Consider the following 24,289-nt stretch of genomic DNA (forward strand, 5'->3'; position numbering starts at 1 on the left):
GGGGGCTGCGGGGACGGGGCCCCGCCGAGCCCCGCCGGCTCCCTCACCGTGTACCCCCGCTCCAGCTCGCTCTCCTCGTGGCGGAAGGAGGGGATGTACACCTCCATGGCGCCGCCGCCCCTCACCGGCGCCGCCGGCCGTTGAGCGGCGCCGCCGCCGCCATCGGCCCCCCGCACGTGACGCCGCGCACGTGACGCGGGGCGGGGCGGCCGTTGGGAGGCGGCCGTTGGGCGGCCGGTGGGGGCGGGCGGGTGCAGGCGTTGCTGCGGGCTGTGGCACCGCTCGGCCCCTCAGGGGGACCCGAACGGAGGTAACGGTGTATTCGTGCAGGCCGGAACCCGCACAAAGCCCCCGCTGCCCTTCCTCGGCCAACGGGCTCCCGAAAGCGGCGCGAGTACCTCAGATGACGCCCGCTCCGGATGGATGGGGGGAGTTAAGCAAAAAGAGATCCGCGCTGAGGAAAGTTGCCCGAACTCTTAATTAATTACTTGTCGGAGCACTCTGAACCATTTCAGAGAAGTGTGGGTGGTTTTTATCTACTGGGGAAATCACGTAAGATCTCCTACTGCAGCCATACTGATGACAAAAAGCAATGGATGCAGGAAATGGAGGCAGAGGGGTATGAGACCTGCCTAGCAGGCTGTGCAGCACCCCCACCTTACAACTGCTAACTTTGCACCTCATAGAATCACAGAATCATTAAGGTTGGAAGAGACCTCCAAGACGATTTGGTTCAACTACCCGCAACCACCAATGTCACGCACTAAACCATGTCCCCAGGCACCACGTCCAACCTTTTCTTGAACACGCCCAGGGACAGTGACTCCACCACCTCCCTGGGCAACCCGTCCCAATGCCTGACTGCTCTTTGTCAGACGAAAAGTCTCCTCATTTCCAGCCTGAACCTCCCCTGGCACAACTTGAGGCCATTCCCTCTTGTTCTTCCACTAGTTACCTGCGAGAAGAGGCCGACCCCCAGCCCCACACCTTCCTTTCAGGTAGTACATGGAAGCTGTCAGGTGGCCACAAATGGCACCTCACCTTGTATGGCTTTATGCATGTTGGAGAGCCCCAGTGGCTACACAGTCAGATGGGAAACCTCACCATCTCTCACTGACCTTTTAAGGAGTAGCTACCATTATAAATTCATGCATGCACTTGGGTTGATTTTGCATAAGCAGAGTCAAAAACCTACCTTGAAAGTGGAAACAAATGATAAATGATTGCTGTTCTCTGACATCTATGGCTACACTAGCTCAGTGTTTCTAGGACCAGCTTTTAGAAGCATCTTCTGAAAACTAATTGGCTTCATCCTAGACTAGAAATGTTAGGGAGAAAGAAGAAAGTTACAAGCTCTTTTCCCTCAATTTCTTTGTTACTGCCAGCTAAATTTAATTGTATTTTGCTCTAAGCAAAGACCTATGACCTGAAGAATTCAATACAAAATAGAATGCTGTGACTAAAAACAAGTGGGGAAAAAAGAAAAAAAAAAAAAAAAGAAAAAAGCTAAAGCAAAGTAAGAACCATACATAATAAAAAATGGCCTGAAATCAAAGCTAGCTAGTCCTTGGACATTTGTTTATGCACAATGCTGCTCCTTGTGCTGGTGACCTCGCAGACAGTCCTAGTGCTGCTCTGTGGTAGTGGTGACACAAGCAAACAGGTTTTCATTCCCTGTCCCAGTGTGCCATTTGACATTGCTCACGCTGTAGGCGTCAAATTCTTGGAACACAATGGAGACTAAAGCCTTGAACAAGGAATCTGACTTTTCCCCAAAGCAAACTCTAGCAAATACATTATTATAATCATCCCAAGGGAAGATATGTTACATATTAATAGTTTAATTAGTCCAGTAAACATGGGCATGCTAAAGTATAATTACCATGCTATCGTAATGTTTAGTTTCTGGTTAAAACTCCAATCTTTTAATCTTAGTTTCTGTTCTCCAAGCAGAAAATGGATGAACAATTTGAATGCTGTAATGCACCGATACTGATAAGAAGCAAGATGAAGAATTTCACAGGGGGAATATTTGTGGTTGTTTGCCATCTAATAACCAATAATTTCAAAAAGCTACTTTTTGCCCTAATGCCATATAACTTATTAACAAAGAAAAGTTTGAGACATTAATCTGGTTTCAAATCCAATAGTACATAATGGAACTTTTGACTGTGCGTCAGCCAAGAGGAACAAAGAAGATTACATGGTGAGCTGAATTCAAATACATCAATATGTTTTGGAATGTTAAATACTTAATTTGCACAATGTATCACCATTAGTCTGTTAATCTCTAAAGTTACTGCTGAAGAAAAAATAGGATTTCTCCACATGGCTGACAGACCAAGGACCGTCTTTGTCTCACACGTTGAGGAACAAAAAATTAAGAAACATTAATTCAAAAATGCTATCAATGTGTTGAAAACCACCCAGAATTCTTGCTTTTGAAAGTTAATTGCACAAACAATGTATGGTGATTATCCTTCTCTTCCATCCCCCCCACACAAAAGGAGAATGTATTCTAAATGTAACATGATTTGAACTGGGGTAACTTCTATTAAGATGATGTCAGTCACCTTAAAGGAAAACTGTAAAAATGGTTGAGCTCTACTGGTAACAATTATGTAGGCAGCCTTCAAATTCCACTGTTGAGCAGGCCCTAGGAGGTCCTCTAGGCACTGTAGCTTTTGGTATTCCCAGAACTACTAACACTTCATTTTATTGCAGGTCATGCTGCAACCGTGGGTTATATTCTTAAGATAACTTGATCCAGAATGTAAAATAAATGGATAAATACACTACTGTTTCAACTGTTACCTGTCACTAGACTTTTCCATGATCACAGAGGCTATGAATCATCATTTAGCATGTCCAATCAATGAAGCATGCCACACTTTCAGTAAGTAAATGAATGCAAAGTGGAATTTTCACAATCATACTGGTCTCCTATATAAATAGTAGTGAAGTTCAACATACTTCGCAAAACTTTGGGTAGAACAGCAAAATCTGCTTATTAAGGAGTTCACACCCTCGTTGCTTCTCAAAAGATCTGTGATGGCAGTGTAGTTGTTTCTGAAGTTACAAAAGACTTCCAGCAGTCAGTGAGTGCAAAGACCACACTGGAAAGAAGATGCAGAAAAGGTTAAATCTGGAAAGCTGTCAGTTTTCCGCACAAACTCCTTGCACCAAACAAGAAACATGCTCCTAAATGGCCACAGTGTTTGGAGCCAACAAAAAAGTAATTTTCTGAACTGCCTAAGTTCATGTGTGAGAAGGGTGGTGGGGCAGGGGGAAATTGAGTTACTATAAGAAAATGACAGACTTTTATATGGTGCAGTGCTCCTCTAACCTGCTGAGACCTCCCCTGGAGTACCACATCAGATGTGAAAGTTAAGATAAAAGCATTTCCTTTCTTGTGATTTGTGCCATCTTCCTTCCTTGTGCTCTTCCTATCTTGGTATCTCTAAACCACAGATATGTGGTTTACCTCAAGCTTCCTCTCCCCTTTCCATTCTCATTGCATATTTATTTTCATACAAATACCCTTTTGTCCAAGCTGCTTTCTGTACTCTTCTGAGACACTTTTTCCCAATTTTCTTAATGACAGAAGACAGATTTTTTTTTTCCTGCCTTCCCTACATTAGTGATTTCCTTGTTGATTTTAAGGAGAAAAAAAAAAAGAAGAAGAAAAAAAAAAGGCACCAACAACCACACAAAACAAGGTATCGTAGTAGTACAGTCAGAAGTTACTTTGTCCAAAGTTACTTTGCTTATTAGCAACTTCACTTCCCATTCAACTACACAAGGCAGAAAATTAAAGACAAAAACAAACAAGCAAACAAACAAACTAAAAAAAATGCCTTAGGAATATAGCATATCATTTTGAATAAACCTGAAACCTCAGTTCCTCATCTTTCAGTATTGAACTTCTTGAACTTCTTTTCCTCATATAGTTGCAATAAACTTGTATTTTGCCAAAGATTTGAATTATTACAGTCCGTTCTAGCCTACAAATGAAATACCATATAATATATATATCTAAAGAGAAACCTTTCACTGTAGACATAATTTTAGTGGATGATGGTTGTTCAGTTAAATGCACAGAATATACTAGCCAGCAGCTCATCTCCACCAGAATTTGAAAGAAACTGACATATCTGGGGCACAAATCCAAGAGATGCCAAAATACAAAATCCCTTATGCGGCCTTTGGAGAAAAATAATACAGGAGAGGTAGAGGACTGACTGATAAAAAAGCAGAATATTCAATTTTAAAATAGACAGTGACTAAATCAGAGACTTACTGTAGACTGAACGTAAGTATAGGAAAGGTAATAATGTCTTGAATTTAATCTACATCACATCACCATTCAGTAGTCATATATTTCTAATTCAAAAAGCAACAGATGAGAATGGGCATGATTTAAAATTTGTGGCTGTAACCTAAAAAGCAAAATTAGACAAAAAAAAAATTGTCAAAGTAGTACTTTGTCTTTTATTCAACATTCCAAATGTTAGTTACTTCTACAGCAGTAATTAAGTATTTTGCCAACATATGGTTTGTTCATACTAATGATGGTGGTACCTGGGTTTGGAGATTCAGGGAAATTATGCTTACAGTATGTACAATACCACGTGGTGAGTTCCTCAGGGAATACATTTTAGCAATATCTCCATTCACTAGGTTTGAATAGCAACTGCTGATAGAGACGTTAATCATACTAGGAAGGATGGTCTCTAAGTCCTTAATCTTCATAATCATAGAATCATAGAATGGTTTGGGTTGGAAGAGACCTTCAAGACCATCCAGTTCCAACCCCCCTAGCATGGGCAGGGACACCTCCCACCAGACCAGGTTGCCCAAAGCCCCATCCAGCCTGGCCTTGAACACTCCAGGGATCGGGCATCTACAGCTTCTCTGGGCAACTTGGTCCAGTGCCTCACCACCCTCACAGTAGATAATTTCTTCCTTATATCTGATCTAAATCTACCCTCTTTCAGGTTAAAGCCCTCACTCCTTGTCCTATCACCACACCCCCTGACCAAGCATCCCTCCCCAGCTTTCCTGTAGGCCCCCTTTTGGTACTGGAAAGCTGCAGTGAGGTCTCCCTGGAGCCTTCTCTTCTCCAGGCTGAACATCCCCAGCTCTCTCAGCCTTTCTTCACAGGAGAGGTGCTCCAGAGCTCTGATCATCCTTGTGGGCCTTCTCTGGACCCGCTCCAACAGGTCCATGACTCACTCATGCTGGGAGCACCAGTGCTAGATGCAGTACTGTAGTGTGGTCTCATAAGTGGACTAGAGGGGGGAATATAAACAACGTAAATGATCGAATTCTTGAAACACAAGAGTTTTATGCAAGCCACATGTGAGATTTCACTAGTGTATTGTGATGCAAAAAAAGACTACACATTTTTTATATTAGTAACACTCTGTGACACTGAACTCCAGCATGCTATTATACTTTTGCTCTCCCACAGGCTTCTGGTTTTAAGAAAAAAAGCCTACAGAACTCTTTCTTGGTTTCAGCTGTCTAGTGCAGATAAAAAAGTCACACTATTCCCTGCTAGAAGACTAATGTGAAAGCTACTTCTTCTCTCACCAGAAAGAAAAGAAACTGGATCCTGAAATCAACTGAATTCTAATTCTGATACCGTGGGAAGGGAGGGAAGACTCAGCACTAAGAAAGCTGGAGAAAACACTTCAAGAAAAAAATATCCTGAATGTGTATGTTTACCATTTTGAGCCTTGCATATCCAATTGAAGTGTAATCGACTAATTCTAGAAGTATTCACCTTGGAACAAATTTCAAGCTGCTTCTCAATTTTCATTAGCATCCTGCAAGCTAACATATATCGTAACACTTAGTAGAGTCATGCCTGGATCAGTTTCTTTACTATAAACTTACTACATACTTGAGCTTTTAAAATCAGTTACAAGCTAAATGACTAGCACTGATGCACAGGTTGCTACAAGCTTAAGGTTTTAGCATTTCAGCTTTTTAAGATGCTTTTTAAAGGCTTGACAAATGTTTTTTTTCAAATAACTGTTTCTGTGCAACCTTCCTTGAAAATTCCCAGAAATAGCGAGTCTTCAGAATTCTGTACAGACAAAATGGAAGATGGTAATCTTGAAAGTACTCACTAATTTTGTTGCATATGTCAGACTATATGAACTTACATCTGAAGTTAAGATGTTACGCTTCCATCTGTTCAGAAATTGTATTGGTTGGTTCTTTATGTTCGACCATTAGCAATCCACATTCATGTGCTTACCCTCTTATGATCAGCTGAAAGCAACAGCTTCTCTCCCTTGCTACATGAGTAACAGTAAATATTAGTTAAATTGTTAATATTGTTAAAAAAATGCAATTGATGAATTCAGTACGCCATTAAAATGACAATGGACGAAGCAGCATCTCCAATGTTAATCTTGTGTGTTTCAGAAAAATGTTTAACTGTTCTAATATGTTACAGAAGATATGACCAGTCCCTGCAAATGTATTTCCTACTCAGGAAAACCCAGACAAGTAGAATAGTAGCCCTTAAAACTTTCTTACACTCTCAGCTGCAGGACTGACTTTTCTTTCTCCCCTAATTACCAGAATTTTTGCAAGATTTTATTATTATTATTATTTTTTAATCCTGAGACCATAGATGACATGGTTAAGATTGATGTAATTTATCAGTTGAGTAGGACATCAGCATTTGACCACACAAGTGATCTTAATCTTTCAGAAACTTTGTATGAGATTTCATTTTATGCATGTCTTTTGACTCTGAGTATTCATGCATTATATTTTACCAGGGTACTGATAACTTCAGGTGAAAAGAGAACCTGTAACAAAGAGAATCAGAATTACAAAACAGTTTACCACGAATACTTGCCTGTGCCTCTTTAATAGCATCTTCAGCATTCTTTACTAAATGTTGTTTCAGCCTTTGATATAATCTGAAATTTTTATGAACGCTACTTCTGAGAACACCAATAAGTATCTACAGACACAAAGGCAACGTTTAATGTTTCACAAGGTACATCCCTTTATTATTGTAATCACAAAAACATGATTTTGTACAGGAATGTTTAAGTGAACATTAATCGATGCAATTACGTTTGATTCATAAAGATCAGGTAAACGAACTACAGAACATTGTATTGTAAAGAACAAAAATATCAGCTTTCTGGCCTTGCAGTGCACATTTTAGTGCAAGTATTAAGACACAATAGTGTTCAATTCAGCAATGTATTGCAGAACATCATGCCACAGTCCACTTCAACGAGGGTCAGGACATGCAGCTTGTTAATAAAATGCTGTAGTATATAAAAAAAGCCACATGTTAATTCATAAAATATATAGTGGTTTATTTGGATGATTTAAAGTGATTTCACTGTGGAATTTAGGTTTATCCAGGACAAACATCCAGAGTGTCTTGTCATTTGGAATATTCTTCTTTTAGGCGATGGCTTTGGCTTCAGGTAGGAATGCCTCCCAGTATTTTATTAGCTTGAAGAAAATGGGGGGAAAAATCACTGTTAAGTACTAACTATTGGAAAAGAAAACATATACCTTCCTCCTCTTGTGGCAAACTTGTCTTCACTGGATGCAATAAGAACACAGATGCTTCATATTATCCATTCACATTATTACATGATGCAAGAAAAAATACAAGTAATAACTACAACTTTGCTCAAGCATCAGTTACTATTACACATTGAGCAAAATACTACAGAATGCAGTTATAAAGAATTTGTTTGCCAGGTTAACTTGCTATTCTTACCTCTCATGTCACTTTTTTTTTTTAACTAAACAAAGCTTAATGGTTATAATGGAGTGAAAAAAGTAAAGACTCCAAATTCTATATTTAGAACAAGGTCTATTTCTCAGTCACTGAAAACTGTTTTTACAGCTTTAAAATATTCAGAAGTATCTTAAACTTTTAAAAAGAGCAATAAACATCTAAGTACTCAAGCCTCTTCAATAATTCCAAGTACGTATGTGTCACAATTTATTCCAGTCTAAAAGTTCAAGTATTACTCCAGTTTTTGAAGAAGAACAGACAAGAAGCTCCATTCCCCATACCCCTACAGGAGCTTCTCCCTTGCTTGTCTGAATTAGAGCTGAGCAAAGGAGCATAGTAATAGCTAGGAAACTGCAATCTGTGTTCTCTAGTACAGTATAGACTAGAAGTAGTTATTTTTCTTTTAGGAACTGCTACACTTAAAGCCTGTTTTTTAACTAACCTAATATGTAACATATTAAATATTAACTTGTATAAAACTTAAAATTTATCTTACCTGCTGCTGTGTTTGCACTAATGATTCTAAGTACTTGATAATAACAGTTTTAAAGTCTTTCACTCGTTCCTTCTGTTAATAAATAAATTATGGCATTAACCAATTTTCCATGGAACGTCAATATTATCTACAGTAAAAATGCCATATACTCAGACAAAATTATACGTGCCTCAAATCTTCCCACTTCCTTGCGAATGGTTTTGGAGATCTGCTCAAAATCTTTTTCCCCTTGTTGAACTTTTGTCTCCCACTGGCAAAGGAAAGACATGCAGGAATCAAACTGTGTTCTCCGTTCAGTTTATCAATATTTCAACATTTTAGTATATTAATGATAGTCATTCAGGAGCTGGAAAGGACCTGTTTGTCCTTTTCCATACTTAAGGGAAAGTCTAACAATAACAATTTCAATATTTGTAGAATAGAACATCACATTAAATGATGGTATCTCTATCACAATGACATCTGTAGATGACAAAAATATTTCAGTGTTGTTACTCAGGAATACTTAAAATCTTTAAGAGATTGTTTAGCAAAGAAAAAGGATCACTAAAGCTTTATTGGCCATTCCCTTCACAAACACTGCTCTAACAAGAATCTCAACCAGTAAGCTTCCGATGACTGCCTATCCAATCAAACATAAGAGAGTCTCAGAAGTCAGTTCTCTGTACTTTCCTAATTTCTTCATAGAATCATTTAGGTTGGAAAAGACCACCTGGTCCAACCATCATCTCTGCCTACGGTCATATATTTGCTTATCTTTCTCATATTTCTATTACAGATAAGCTCATAATGCCTTTCATTTTGTTTTGTTTTCCAGTTAAAATCAAAGCACACACTCTCTTTTTCAGTGGTGACTGAAGATACAAGAGGAGTAGAAAAGCTATTGCAGGTAAGATCATAAAAGGAAAATTCAGATCAAGTGATGTTGCCTGGGGGTTTTGCCATATTGAGAGTGTGGTATTCATGTAAAAATACTACATGACACTAGTTTATATTTGTCCTTAGTTTATGTGAAAAGATGTCCAGCTACACAGTAAGAGATCATTATCATATACATTCCCTTGTAACTAGTAGGCTTTCTTTTGCCTCTGGTCTTACATACCTATTATATTGTTAAACTTAAAGCCTTTGTGTAGGTAGCTATGAAAAAAACTATTAACCTGGCACCACAGACACACATTTATGCTAACATTTCAAAAATGCAACTGTATCTGTTCATCTCAACATAGTAACTGAATCATGGGAGCTACCTGACCCAGTCACCTTCCTCAGAAAAAGGCTGCCAGGAAGCAACATATTCTAATATAACATGTTCCTGTCAGCAATCCAGTGGTACTGTCTGTTCACAAAGGCATTTTGTGTTGCAGCATCAATTTACTCTTGTGTTATGAGACAAACACAACCTACCTATTCCAATAAATATCTAGATATTTATGTCTTTAGTTTAATTTATCCTGAATCCCCTTATTTTCAGATACACATTTATGAAGCCATGTAATACGTTGTAACAGGATGTGCTTCAGGGAAACACAGCCTGAACAGTTATCTAACAACTGAAACAATACAAAACTCAGACAAGGAAAGGGTAGATTAAGACTGTACCATTCTACCACTGCAACTAGGGGTGCCTGAGACTTCAGTGCAAGACTCTAAAGGTGCAGGGGACCCCCATCTCTGTTCCATCACCTCCAAATGCCAGGTTTAGTATAAATTATCACTGGATGATGGTCTGCCATCCTTTAGTTTCTGACAAGTAGGAATTTTCACTTTTCAATACAATATTTCTAGGATTTTTTTTTTTTTTCCCTGCAAAAAATAACTCAGTCACAGATGACATTCAAGCTGCAATTTCTCTACCAAAAGGACTACTACCACGGAATCTGGCAACTCTGAATTTATTTAAATGGAAGTAATTTTCCACCAGCATATTCAAATTGAGGGCTTACTAACAACCTTCTTTACTCACTCAGTAAAAAGGAAAAAAATCTTAGGAACGGCATCATTAATTCTTTTCACATTGGGATTGAGAAAGGATTACTGTTTCCTACTACTCCCAACACTCAGGAAGCATTTTGGCTGAGGAGTCAGCTCACTTGTAGCACTGTGGATGGATGAGTACCAACCAACAAGAATATGGTCACATAAGACTGACAGTAAGTTTTGCCAGTAAATAATTTTTTATTTTTTTTTCTTAAGAATAAGGAAGCCAAGTTAATGAGAAACTTCAATACCATATGCAAAATATGTGCAGAAAGAACAAAGCAGCTTGTGGTTAGTGACCAATGAGGAAGCCAAACAAAAATAACTGCATAACAGAGTTTGAAATCTAAAATGATGTTCTCCCATTATTTAATGAGAGAATATTGGTGCATAATCAGAATGCATTAATGTTAAATAATTAAGTTGTCCTACCTCTTCAATTTCCTTAGTGAAGCATGACAGAAAAAGTGTATAAATTATGACACTTCAACATGTAAGGTTTATTTTTACTGAAATCACACCATATATACATACATACATATATATGGCTAGATATGCTGCATAATAAAGCAAAACATGGGAACAGTTCTCCATTAGTTTTTGTGAGACTTTAGCTTTAAAAGCCAGAAGACACTCCACTGCCTACCCAAGTCATCTGTTAACAATTATAAGCAATTTAACTTGTCCATGTTCCCCTCCTCCCATTTCCCAGACTCTGTAGAGACAGTATTCAACCGCCTTACAGATCTTACAATCAGTAACAATTGTGCGTATTTTTAAGATAAATTAATTTCAACAACTTCAATAAATATGGAAAACAGCAAATGAGTAAGTGGTTCTTAAATAAAAATGATATAAAGTAGTGCATTAATGCAAAATGAATGAGTCAATGCAGAGAGTCTGACCTTCAAAATAATGTTTGATAACATTACCTCTTTTATCTCATCTTTAGCTTGCTGCAACTTATCAGGTTTGTTGGCAAGCTGGAGCTTTGCTTCAGCTTCACGTTTTTTTTGTAAAGTGACCTGAGCATCTTGCCACTTCTGCCAGCATTTCATTCGGTGATCAAATACACCCTGTAATGATGAATTAATTTATTAAACAACTGGAATTGTTAGAGCTATCTAAATCTACAGTATGAGAAGGCATTTCTGTATAAAACTGGAGCAACTATACTCAAAGAAACTCCACTGTGTCTACTGCATCTTCTTGTACTTCATTTGACAGCACGCTTGCACAGATAAACACCATGTGCAGCAGACATTCAAGCCTCTTCCGAACAAACACCTCAGTGCCCCAAACTATTTTTTGTTCCTCATTCCACCAAAACACTACCAAAGCAAACAGCGATGGCGGAGAGTGGCAACAGAGAAGGGGAAAGGCAGAGGAGACAAAGGAAAAGATAAAACAATTTGGCAAGTTGGAAGATAATTCTGGATAAAATTCTTACGCTCTCCTTCCCATGTCAAAACCTAACTATACTGTGCAGTATGGCTTAAAGTCCAATATTTTCTTTAATGAAATGTAGATCCATAAATTATACTTGTTTCATATTTATAGAAGGTTTTGGCTATCCAACAAATATGGCCAAATTATGTTCTTGCTTAGACATAATAGCACATACTGCGCCCAAATACTGTGCACAATTAGTACCGCTCAAAGTAGATGTTCACCATTTACATTTTTTCTGGATCCTATTAATCCACAATTAATTAAAATCCATTCTGACTTATAACAATCATTTTTATCATTGGAATAATTGATCACAGATTCATTCATTTTATTTGGATGGAACTTAACACATAAACTTAGTCTCAACTGTGTAACAAATGTGCAAATACACACATTCATTTACTTTCTACCTAAAAGTTTAGTAGTGGAACTTTAAACACTAAAACCAGTATTTTTCTTATCAGTACTCACTTTTACTGCAGCAATAAGACGAATGTAATCACCAAGCAGTTCTGAGAATACGTAAAAATCAGCAAAAGCTTGTTCTTGATGTAACTGATCTATCTTTTCCTCAACTTCAGCAAGCTGAGACAAAGCTCTAGACAGAGCAGTGTGGTCCTCAGAGTTACCTAACATGGCAGCACTTTTAGCAAAGGCAGCTGTGTTGGCTGAAAGTTCTGAAATAAAGAAGTAACACTCAGTACAAGTAGCTAATTTGTTATGTTACTCTCCAGTACAGATCATCAGAGCAGAGACCTCTGCCCTGTTGCAACCCTAATTTCACCAACTGGAAAATACAAGCTGTATTTCCTAAAGCTCACGATAAAATATGCAAGGAGATCACATTGAAACTACAGTAAGGAGAATATAGTGTACAAAAAACTCTACACCCATAAATGTTTTGCTGAGCCTGTTAATGTCATGCTTACTCTGTCAAGAGACTATTATCCAAAAGGCCTAGTTCAGGTAAAACCCAAGCCCATAAAATAAAAACCAAGAAACCTACAGAGCAATTTCAAACCAACCTGAACTGGTCTACAGCACAGTTGTTTCATGAAGCTGGCAGTGCAAAAAAAAAACCTACGTATTTCACCACCACCACAAATGGAATTTATTTCTTTTGGAATGTCCTGGTGACTGAAGTACCTCTAATTGTGCCAAATGTAATATATTACCATGTTTTGACAAACCTTAGGTAAAAAAAAAACAAAACCAAAACAACACATACCAGCATGGCTGGCATCTATGAAGCTGAAGATTTGAGCTTATCCATTAACTAAGGCAATTGTCTCATCAAATCCCATGCAAGCCTTCCTGTACAAAGTTATCTCCTATGAAGGACCTTTGAACACTCATTTTAATCCAATTAAGAACTGAAAGTTAAAAGGATTTATAGAACAACTTTTTGTTTGGAAGGAAATTGATCTTGCCATGAGATCTAGAGATATGTTTATGGATGTCTACTGTAGTAGAATCACTTGCTAGGTTTGGTATTAGATCTCTGCAAGACAAAAACAACTGAATAAATATAGTAACTTTCATGTTCAACAGAAGGGATTACAGATATTCTCAATAAAATAAAGATTAAAATAGGCATACCAAAAGTGCTAGAGCAGTTTACAATAACGGGTGTAATTATAAGATTTTTTCATTAAAATTTACTGTGTAACTGTGCTTAGTAGTTAAGCCCATCACCATTTTCAAAGTTTTAGGCACATAAGTTCATGCAGACACAGAAAAGCAAAATTACCTTTTCTGTGGCAGACCAATGCTTCAACACTGGCATGAAGTTTCTTAAGTTGCTGATCCAGATTCTCAAATTGCTGCTGTTTTTCTTCAAACCACTGACAAAAGATGAAAGAGTCAAGCATTACAAATTAGATTACCAGCAACATTTCTTGTTTTAAAGAAGCAAATTATCCATGTACTGCCAGGGTGGTCAACTGACACAGTTAAGAATCCAAGCCAATAAGCAAATTAATAACCCATTTTCTCCTTCTACAGCTTTAAAATGCAATTGTTGAGCCTCATTAATTCGTCTCATTATTCAAGTCGAAAAATCAGCTCTTACTGCATCCGATTCATTCATCTTGATTGTCATTTTGTTGACAGCGTCGGCAGCCTTGTTCACCATCCTCAATATTCCTGCTCCACTCAGAGCCTGGGTGTTAACCGCTCTCGGCAGCTGGAATTGAATGACAAATAAGGGCAAACAGACTGGTTAAAAGGATGGAGGTTTAACTGGGCACAAGGGGGAAAAAAAAAGGATATAGTGTTTTCTTTAGTCCTATGTGTTTCAATATAGTGGAATCTAATTTCTCAGATTTACTACTTTTACATTCTCAGAGGAAAACTTAAAAATATAGACTATTTACTTTTCGTCTACATCTTTACATTTAAATGGAACAAACAACCTACTTGTCCAAAGTTATTATGAACTAGCCAAAGGTCCTAACTAGCCACCTATATGCTACAGAGAACAATCTACCACTACAGGAGCAGCAAAGCTTAGATTTACAATAAATTAGAAGAAAAAATCTGTGAAATAATTCATTATAATGCAAGATTTTCATTGTATATTGATCATAAAACGTTGATGTATTTTCGCTTTTCAATAGAAGACAGATTTCAAAACCTACCTCATGAGCGCTGAGAGAACTGTGTATTGTCTAGGTATTCAGAAATCCTCAGAGAGTAATATAATAATAATTTAATATTATTGTTTAATTTAGTCTTTATTATTCAATTTAGTCTAAATACACTGTACAAGGTGGGCTCCCATGTCAGACCATTTACCTTTCACATGTAATATTTTGCCTGTCAGCAGCGTTGACAAAACCACTTTTAGTTATCTATCAGCGATGCTTTTGTCAGTAGTGAGGCTTCAAACTTACTAGCATAGCTAAGACATCAACACTGGCCAACATACAGTGTTACAGCAAATCCACTATGCACATGTATAGAGGTATATAATATCTTTAGCAATACATTTAATTTTGTGAAAGGTGCCAGACTTTCACTGCACTATTGACTGAAGTCCTCTGTTCACAAAACACCTAGCTTGGCCAGCAGCACTGCAAGCTTGTTCACGTTATCCCCCAACAAACATCAGGTTGGACTTGTGGAGGCAAGAAACTCATCTCCAAGTCAGCTTAATTCCTGATCTTACTTACCTATCAGTAACATCAATAACAGGTAGTCACTGTATGCATAGCAAGCTTCACTCAAAATTGGACAGACTGACTCATTTGAGAAGTTACTGTAAAGCAGACAGCTTTATCAGCAGTATCAGACTATGTTTTATCAGAGGCACAGGCACACCATTACCTGAGTCGCCTTTTGCAATTCTGTCCCATGAAGGGTACAATCTAATTTTACTACTTATGAATTTAGGAGATTAAGTCTCAACACAAAGAGAATATATTATATTATATTGAATATTACCATATCTCGAAATAAGTAGGAGAACTTGAAAGAACTTAAATACCTCAGAACTTTCCAAGAACTGCCTTAAATCTGGATCTTGTAACAAGGTTGGGTGTTTTACTGTTCGTTGTAGATACCTATGATTTTAAAAATTAAAATATTAGATAACAGAACAAATTTAATGTGACTGACAGCATTGGAAAGTGTCCTTCATCTAAAGAACTGGTACAATGCAGGCAGCACGCAATCTCCCTCATTATCTAATGGGGCTTGAACACTCTTGTAAAGTCACCTCTAAATGCTCAGAGGACAGTTCAGTCTCTATGCCCCTTCAGTCTTTTGCCTCTCTGCTGAATGTTCAAGTCATATTTCTGCATTCTGACACCTTTCTCCAACATGTACTTAGGCTATGGGCTACAAAGAGTTACAGGCTAGCTCCACTAAGCAGTTTAAACATTCAATGAAGTCTTAGTCCACCAAGGCTGCCATCGAACCTGAATCTTCTGACTAAAACTGATCCGGCCCCATGCACTGCATACCATAACACAACACAGCAAAGTTGATGGTTTCTAAACTACTTTGTTTAAACCAGAAACTCCTTAGGGTGGGATCTGCCATGCCTGTACGTTGTGCAGCATTAAAATACTAAACTTTTTTATTTTTGACAGTTAAATGAAATCCTCCTGCTCTAATAATAGTCACTTTAGGCCAGGAAAAAGAACAACAAAAAAAGATGAGCTTGTTTAAAAGTTCTTGCACAGTGCAGTAGACAGGTTTTTTGTTACAGCTAATTTTGTCTCACTTCTTTTAGAATAAAATGATGTCTTGAAAAAATGAGCTGATTATATTCTAGCTATGAGCTCTTTATTTGCTGACTAGACGTTCAACCCCTAGTAGTTCTACAGGACTCATCCACTCAAAAGTGAAATTACTGAAGCTCCTTCCCTTTGCAATGTTTTGCATTTCCAGTTTATCTAAAAACTATTGAACAAGCATGGGTTGAAGAGTGAAATTTCAACAGTATTCTTACACTAAAAACTGCTGCAAGTTTGTCATAACTGACTTTAGTATTATGCATAAAGAGAAAGTGTCACATTAGTGCTTTATAGAAATGCAGTACTTAAAAATGCCATGGGATCGTAAGTACATAATACTGCCAAATAAAATGTTCTGACAGAACACTATCAACAACACTTTGTACTTTTTGCAAAGCTTAATTTTTCCCAATCCTCCTCTGTGAATTGCCAGACCCAATCCTTTACCTTCACAAATTGCTTAAAAAGTGACCTTAGAAAGAAACCTGGAAAGGGACTCAACTGAAAGCATGAGTATGCTGACAATGAAACAGTGTATTTTCTCCATCTGACATCAGACATGGTAACCAGATCCTTTTTTTTTTTACCTAAAGAAGCTAAGGATTGCAATGAAACTATTTCATTCAATAGATTGCTCAACTTTTCCTTGCTCTTCCAAATACTCAACACATTAAAGTTGACATGGCAGGCAGCAGAACAGATTTTTGCTTTAGAGATCTGCTGCTACAGAATAACCCTTAGTCCAAGGGAGGTTACAAGTATTTTCTTTGGACACAACTGGCAGTGTTCCTTGAGGATATCTGGCAGACTTGCAGTACTTAAGTTCAATATTCTAGGGCATGAATTTTAGTGAGCTCAATAAGGCACGTTGCTTTGCTGCACATTTTCCCCACAGCTCTGGGCTCATTGAAGCAAACTGAAGCAGATGCCTTTGGTTTGACTTTCTGGTGCACATTAATGTTTTGCCTAGGTTTAAGAACAAGCAACAAAACCACTGCTTTTGAATAGCATTTGAGTACCATGTTAGGTAGGTAACTTTCATTCTGAAAGAAAAAGCCAGTTAAAATCGGCATGATGCAAAAGTTACTCCTTGCCAGATAAGATTTTCGTAGTCTTTCTGAGAAAAAAAATAAAAAGGTAATAGTGTGAAGCCTTCCTAACAACATCAAAAAGTCATGACAAGTTCATTCCCCAGTATAGGAGGCACACTTGACATCCATTATAACCTGTATACCAGTATAATTCCTTTAACAAATAAGTGAAAAACGAGCATTTAAAGCATGCACACAAGTTAGTGAATTAAACTTGTCCAAATTGTTCAAACGAGCAACCCAGGGGGAAACTAGTCATCTCTATTATTGACAAAGCTGTGTGGAAGCACCTGCTCAGTTATCAGCTGTTACTCAGTCTTCATCTCACAGCACCATTCATTTAGGAACAGGCTTATTTAAGCACACACATCTTTTGCAGTTCTACACCAAGTGACAGAACTACTTCAGTATCTTCTGTGTGCAATTTTAAGAAGCAAATCTTGTCAAATACAATTTTAAGTGAGAAATAACTGTAAGATGGCACATCCTATCAGTATTTTGAGGTTTTTGAGGTTCAATATCAGTTCTGATGTTCTATTATTTAGCAAATACAAAAATATTAGTAACATGATTCTGAAGAGATATATTTTGATTAAGATTATATGTCAAAAGACGTATCAAACAGATGATGTATGAAGTTCTTGAGCTTTTGGAGACAAACTAAAACCTTCCACTTCTGTTAACTTTCCCGTTTAACTAAAACCATTGTTATATGGAATATTGTTCTCAGATGATGCAATCACAACAACGGCATAAAATAAAATCTTACTAAAATTAAGTTTACATATCTGCACAAGTTTTTGTAGTTGCTTCCTATCATCTTTATTTATCCATGCCAACAAGAAGGGATGATGCAGTGTAACTGTAGAAATACCCTTACGGGGCAGAGATGCTTTAACAATATTAGCTGGATACCAGTACTAGGTGACTTATTTTTTTACATCAAAATTCAGCTAGTCATGCCTACACTCTGCAAGTCATCAGAGCACCACTTCAGTTTCCAGTGATTGAGGGTCTTCACCCTTTCCCCATTCCCAGCAGCTGACTTTTTATGAAATGGACATATTTATGAAATGACTTAATTCCTGAAAAACAAAATGCATGAGCAAGCTGATGAAGAAAGTTCTGATTATTGGATTCCTGCAATCTCAATTCTAAGCACTTACCAGTTTGAAAAGAGGTAGTTATAATCCACTGTATGAATACATCTACATTTCCAGTTACTAATAGGAATTACACAAATTTCTACACAAAGATTAAGGAGCTGCATACAGCCTCCAGAATCCACCTAGTTACAGATAGCCCATATCCCAGTTACAGAGTCCATATGGTATATTACAAGTCATCTTGAGGCTAAACAAGTTTTAGATACATATATTACCTTTCTAGAGCTGCTCTTCTTTTTTCTACAAATTCAGTAGATGAAGAATCTTCCTTGCCTACTTTAACCTTGGTCATGCCTTTGAAGAAAATGTCATCATATTGATTTTACTTTATTATATAAAAATCATTAACAAAACTGATACAATTAGAAGATAAAGCTCACCTAAGTTCAGGTATTTAAGTCAAATTAAAATGACAAATACTACTCTGGAACAGACAGAACGTAAACATTGCATGCTACATGGTCTTCTAGGAAAAGTTCTGTGAAACGTGCAATTTTCTGTAACGTTGTTAAAAGCTATAAACATCTTTTGAATTTGGATTTATTAAGACAATCTAAATGACGATCAGAGTCTTACTGGTCACTCATGTTCAAAAGAAGAAAACACTCTAATAAAGCAGAATAAAAAAATAAATTTCAGTTACAATCCAATTAACTGGTATGTTCATTACAAGTATTTTCATTCTATTGTAGTCTATGTTCTAAAACTAAGAGGTTTTCAGTTAACTAACATAAACTAGCCAGCTCTGAAAATTCTGAAGCACACGAACAACTACACACTGAATGGAGAATAAAACGTACACAGCTTTACATCACTTCCTCTGATGAAGTCAATAGTGGTCAAAGAACCATGACCGTGGAGTTCTTGATGTCTTGTGGTATGGGAAATATATTCAACCTTATAAACAGAAGAACTCTATAACTGTGAGAGTACGAACAGCATCTTTCATGCTAAAGACCCAAACTCAGACGGTTCAGGAACCGGAGTCCTACCAGAAACACCACAAAACACTGAACATTCAAAATTATTCTTATCTTCTAAGACATAGGAGAGGTATGCTATGATTTAGGGCAAACAACTAATTTGTACTTGTGTACTTCTGCTCTATCAGTTCTGTGCTTTTCAAGCTATAAGTTCTGTGCAGAAAACACCAAAAATTTGAACAGGTACTCTGTGATCAGTCACAGGAGCAGTTTCCAAAGTTGGTTCTCTGTCAGCTTGTTTTCTTAAAAATAGTAATAAAAAAACATGATTTTCCAAAATAGATATGTAAGTAGTGAGGTGGTTTAAATGAACACCTATAATTCTATTAAGACTTTATTAAGACATATTAAGACTTTAAAAATAAATCTATGTGATGTGAAAGATTTGTTTACTTTCAGCTGTTTTAATGGCTCTCTGCTTTAGGATATCTTATTTTAAATCAGAATCCCTTCAGAATTAGAAGACAATGGATGATATGTTTTTGGACACAACTAAGTACTACTCATGCGCTGAACGGGAGGCAGCTCAAGTTTAAAGCATGACTTTCACGTTGTTCTGTAAGTTTTCCTAACTTACCTACACCTTAAGAAAATTTATGTGCAAGAATCTGAAGTCACTGCCAGTGCTTGCTTATGCTACAGTAAGTCCCACCATTTTGCTGACTTCTAGGTATAACAGTATTTACGCTGTTTTTTGTTCTAGGGGAACCTTGTATTCAGACCTAGCTTTGTCTTGCATATGAATATGACTGCACAGATTAGAACTTATTTCACAAGCACAACAGGTATTAAAATACTTCATTTGCATTACAGTACTTAAATGACATGCATACATACAACCTTACAGATAGACTTACCTACAATACTTTTTTCTGGAGCTGGAGGCACAATGTAACCAATATGCATGTACTTTGTTGCTAATTTGCTGTGCAAGCCAAGAAAATCACTGAATCTTCTTTTAACAGAGAATTCATTTTTGTGAAACATAGAAAGGGATGTCTTAAAAAAAATAACAATAGTTTTAGTTATGATTTTCTGATGCATCTACTTAGCTATGATATAAAATTATCTGCAAGTATTTCTTGCGCTAGTTACCTTTGTTGTTACTCTGTATGCCATATAAGCGTTCATGCCATCCCCTGTAACAAAATTAAAATACTTAGCCTAGAGCAAGTTACTTTAATCCCTCCATATACTTTTTGTTCCAAACTATACATTACATAGCTTTCCATTTAGATATTAAGAGTTGCCAAAAGGTAGCTGATTAAGAAATCATACTAAAATTTCACAACAGTCTTCAAGAAGCGTGACAGTCTACCTCCATCTGATTTGCTAGGTTGAAAAAAACTTACCAACTTTTTCTGGATCTGATACATTGATTTCTATATCAAACAAATCTCCATTTGCTTCCTCTTCAATCTAGGAAGAAGGATATGCTGTATTTAGCAAGGTAACATGTTAATATTATGTACAGGTATAAGGATAAGGGTATAGGGGAAGTAGGAGGATGAGTAAGTATACTTGTATAATTAAAATCTGTTTCAGACCCACCATCCAACATTAAGTGAATATAATTTCTAATACTGGTTTTAATTTTAAGCCTTCCTGTGAATGCTTTTAGTATGGCAGCCCCTTCTCAGGTCACGTTAATTTCAATTTTTAGCATATATTTAACTTGAGGGTGTATATATACTTTTAGATTTATCTCCTCCAATGTCAGCAGATAGTATGGTTCAATAAGATGTTCTCATTCCCAATGTTTTTGTAAGCATTTAATCAAATGACAGATATTCCTAGTTATTAATGGTATTGGTATGGTAACACAAGAGCTTGGGAGGGGAGAAGTGATAGCTAAAGAATTTCCAATACTTGCTTGTAGTCACACACAATTTCCTGACCTTTTCATGCAATATTTCTCAGTTCAATAGAACAGAGATCTAAAGGAACACTATGGCAGAAAGGACAGCATGACATGGCAGAAGATGAGGGAAATATGAATAAAATGCCATCTTGTTTGCAAACTCGTTTGCCCCTGGCATTGTCCAGTAAGAGGATGTACTCTAGAATGAATGGCATTTGCCAGTGCCCTGACTTCGAATGCAACACCAAATGTAAACTGCCATCTTAAAACCACGATCAGCTTCAGCTGTATGCAGGATAATGCTGAAAACTGCTCTCTCCATTTCCCCATTAACAATTACTTCAGAAATCCAAGTTAAAAACTATAACACAATATTAAGAGTTATACATCAGTAACATTTCTATTGATCTCCAATACAATTACCTGGCTAAGGAATTCTCCTCATATTTTAAAGATTCAAATGCCTATCACACTTTAAATGCCAAAAAATAGATTTTTTTTTTAATACTTCCCCTCACCAATGGATGGTCCTGTGAGTCAAAATTTAGAAACTATCATTTAAAAAATAAAAACAAAACCCAATAGTAACAAAATTAACCTTCAAAAACCAAACAAGACATTTCCATAATTTAAAATTACTGGATACCTCTTCCCTGGATCTGTCGAAAATTGCAGGGGATGTTACACTTTTCGATTCCATTCTGGGAGCTACTAATGTAGTAGGTGTCACAGGAGTGATTGCAGGAGTAGGTTCTGGTGACAGTATTGGGTCCCTCTCTGGACTGTCCAATGAAACTTCTTCTGTGGCTTCTAGATAAAGATTTTGATTTAGCAAATAAATTTTTGTGTAGTTGATACAGTTGTCCATCACAAAGATAATAAAAACTAAAAAAATTCAGTAAGTTCAGTAAGATCACCTGTAAATAGCATCCATTAGTGCTAGATAATTTCTTTAAATATATAGCTAAAACTAGATGTGATATTTGAGTTTCTCGTGTATAATGGGTTAAAGTAATAGTAAAATAGTAAAGTAAAGTAATGGAAAGAGATGATAAAGTTAATATCACAATTCTTTTTTCGTGTGCTGTCAGGTGAACAGTTTTAAAGCAGTCATGGAAATCATTCATTTCTGTAAGACATTTCATGAAAACTAATGAACTTTTTTCTACCCTACAGACTGCTCTTTTTCAGCACCTATCACAATTTCAAGCTCTGTACCCTGAACAACAGCTTATTTACTCATACAAGCTGATAATCTAACATACCAAGCAAAGCAGTATGTTTATAATGAAGTTTAAAACACAAACACAGTGCACCCCCTCCCCAAGACCATAACCTATAAAATACAAATATTTTCAGTAGATGAGGCATTCTGACTAGCAAAACTAATTTTACTTTCTGCCACCTCTTTAGGGCTTACGACAGCTCATTAGAAACAGTATTTCTCTAAGACTATATACAGTTCATCTGTATTTAAAAAGGAACTAAATTTCTGCTCTACAAGTCCTGCACGTGTTCCTTGATTAACTGGTTTTGACTGTGGGCAAACTATACATTTCCTGGGTGTAGAGAAGTTCCGTTAGTTCTGGTTTACATAACTAATGCTGTGGTTCTTGTAAATGTGCATTTTGAAGAAGTTTAGTTCCCTGAAGGATAATAATGACCACAGAACCATCATTTCATATGGAAATTGACTCCACAACTTATCTCAAGATGCATTTACAAACTTCCTTGCAGGAAGTTCCAACCACTTTACCAAGCGTAGCTTCGGGCACTAAAGCAGATCCACTCCAGGTTGTGCAGTTACCAGAAAGGTTTACTATGCAAATTTGAAGAGAGCTGTTCTTGCAGTTTCTGTATATGTAACAGCTCAATTGTCAAGAGAAAATAAGCTGCCTTCCTTCCAACCTTGTTAAAGCCTGGTCCTCTAAAAGTATTATTAGTATTACAAGTCCTTATGTAAAGCTTAAGGAAAGAGCAGTTTTAAAGATCTGATCTACTTTAAAATTTTTGAAATTGTTACACCATGTGTGAAACAGTCTCATTTTGTATGCTAACTTGCTGCTAATGGCTTGGATGGATGTATTACTGCTTGCTAGACAAAAAAATACCTGGATGATGGTCCCAAAGGGTCAGTGTGAATGGAGTTAAATCCAGTTGGTGGCCAGTTATAAGTGGTGTTCCCAAGGGGTCAGTATTGAGGCTAATTTTGTTTAATATTTTGTATTGTATTTGCATGGCAAGGTTTTGGTAGCAGGGGGCTGCAGGGGTGGCCTCTGTGAGCAGAGCCCAGCAGCTGCCCTTGGTCAGATGAGCTCCAGCTGCTCCAAAAGCGACCAGCCATTTGCCAGAGCTGAGCCATGAGTGACACTGGTTGGGCCTCTGGGAGAGCAGAGTTAAGGGAGGGAAAGAAATGCTGGGCAACAGCAACTGGGAGAGAGGGCAGAGAGCCAGCCCTGCAGCCCCCAAGGGCAGTACAGCCGGAGGTCAGGAGGTGCTCCAGGCACGCAGCAGCAGTTCCCCTGCAGCCTGTGGAGAGGCCACTGGTGGAGCAGGCTGTCCCCCTGCAGCCCAGGGGTCCCACATGGAGCAGATCTCCACGCTGCAGCCCGTGGAGGAGCCCACGCAGGAGCAGGGGGCCTGGGGGGAGCTGCTGCCCATGGGGGACCCGTGCTGGAGCACTTTGCTCCTGGGGGATGGATGGAGTCCATGGGATGGAGCCATGTGGGAGCAGTTCCTGGAGAGCTGCTGCCTGTGGGCAGCCCCCGCAGGCTCAGGTCGGGAAGGACGGCATCCCGTGGGAGGGACCCCACGGGGAGCAGGGGCAGAGAGATGATAAGACAGCCTTCTCGATTATCAACCATTCCTTTCATTTCTGTGTCGCTACTAGTTACTGCCCTCCAAAGAGATGTCTTGTGTCTGATCCTCCTCTTCTCCAGGCTGAACAGGTCACTTGGACTGTTCAGCCTGGAGAAGAGGAGGCTGAGGGGAGACATCATCGCAGCCTACAACCTCCTTGCAAGAGGGAGTGGAGAGGCAGGCGCTGACCTATTCTCCGTAACCACCAGGGACAGGACCCACGGGAACGGTGTTAAGCTGAGGCAGGGGAGGTTTAGGCTGGACATCAGGAAGAGGTTCTGCACCAAGAGGGTGGGCACACGTTGGAACAGGCTCCCCAGGGAAGTAGTCACTGCACCAAGCCTGTCTGAATTTAAGAAGCCATCGGA

The 24,289-nt window shown here is 38.0% G+C and overlaps 2 protein-coding genes across 4 annotated transcripts in view; both read right to left on the minus strand.

Moving 5' to 3' along the window:
• SNX24 (sorting nexin 24) overlaps positions 1–137 on the minus strand; it is a 96,452-nt gene extending 96,315 nt beyond the window's left edge. Inside the window, exon 1 of the mRNA XM_035309988.1 lies at positions 48–137. Within this exon, the coding sequence (XP_035165879.1) occupies positions 48–107 (60 nt within the window). The 5' untranslated portion in view covers positions 108–137. The remainder of the gene's footprint in view (positions 1–47) is intronic.
• A 6,870-nt stretch (positions 138–7,007) lies between these two features.
• SNX2 (sorting nexin 2) overlaps positions 7,008–24,289 on the minus strand; it is a 46,313-nt gene continuing 29,031 nt past the window's right edge. For 2 of the 3 annotated variants that reach the window (XM_035309974.1, XM_035309976.1), the window contains exons 3-16: positions 21,709–21,872; positions 20,554–20,620; positions 20,297–20,340; positions 20,059–20,200; positions 18,434–18,512; positions 15,208–15,283; positions 13,792–13,905; positions 13,471–13,564; positions 12,192–12,397; positions 11,201–11,344; positions 10,701–10,712; positions 8,458–8,538; positions 8,289–8,360; positions 7,008–7,497 (exon numbers count right to left, since the gene is read on the minus strand). In XM_035309974.1, the coding sequence (XP_035165865.1) occupies positions 7,447–7,497; positions 8,289–8,360; positions 8,458–8,538; positions 10,701–10,712; positions 11,201–11,344; positions 12,192–12,397; positions 13,471–13,564; positions 13,792–13,905; positions 15,208–15,283; positions 18,434–18,512; positions 20,059–20,200; positions 20,297–20,340; positions 20,554–20,620; positions 21,709–21,872 (1,346 nt within the window). In that variant the 3' untranslated portion in view covers positions 7,008–7,446. The remainder of the gene's footprint in view (positions 7,498–8,288; positions 8,361–8,457; positions 8,539–10,700; positions 10,713–11,200; positions 11,345–12,191; positions 12,398–13,470; positions 13,565–13,791; positions 13,906–15,207; positions 15,284–18,433; positions 18,513–20,058; positions 20,201–20,296; positions 20,341–20,553; positions 20,621–21,708; positions 21,873–24,289) is intronic. The other variant, XM_035309975.1, reaches the window with a different exon arrangement.

Source organism: Oxyura jamaicensis, chromosome Z (assembly GCF_011077185.1).
Source record: "Oxyura jamaicensis isolate SHBP4307 breed ruddy duck chromosome Z, BPBGC_Ojam_1.0, whole genome shotgun sequence".
Lineage (NCBI taxonomy): Eukaryota > Metazoa > Chordata > Aves > Anseriformes > Anatidae > Oxyura > Oxyura jamaicensis.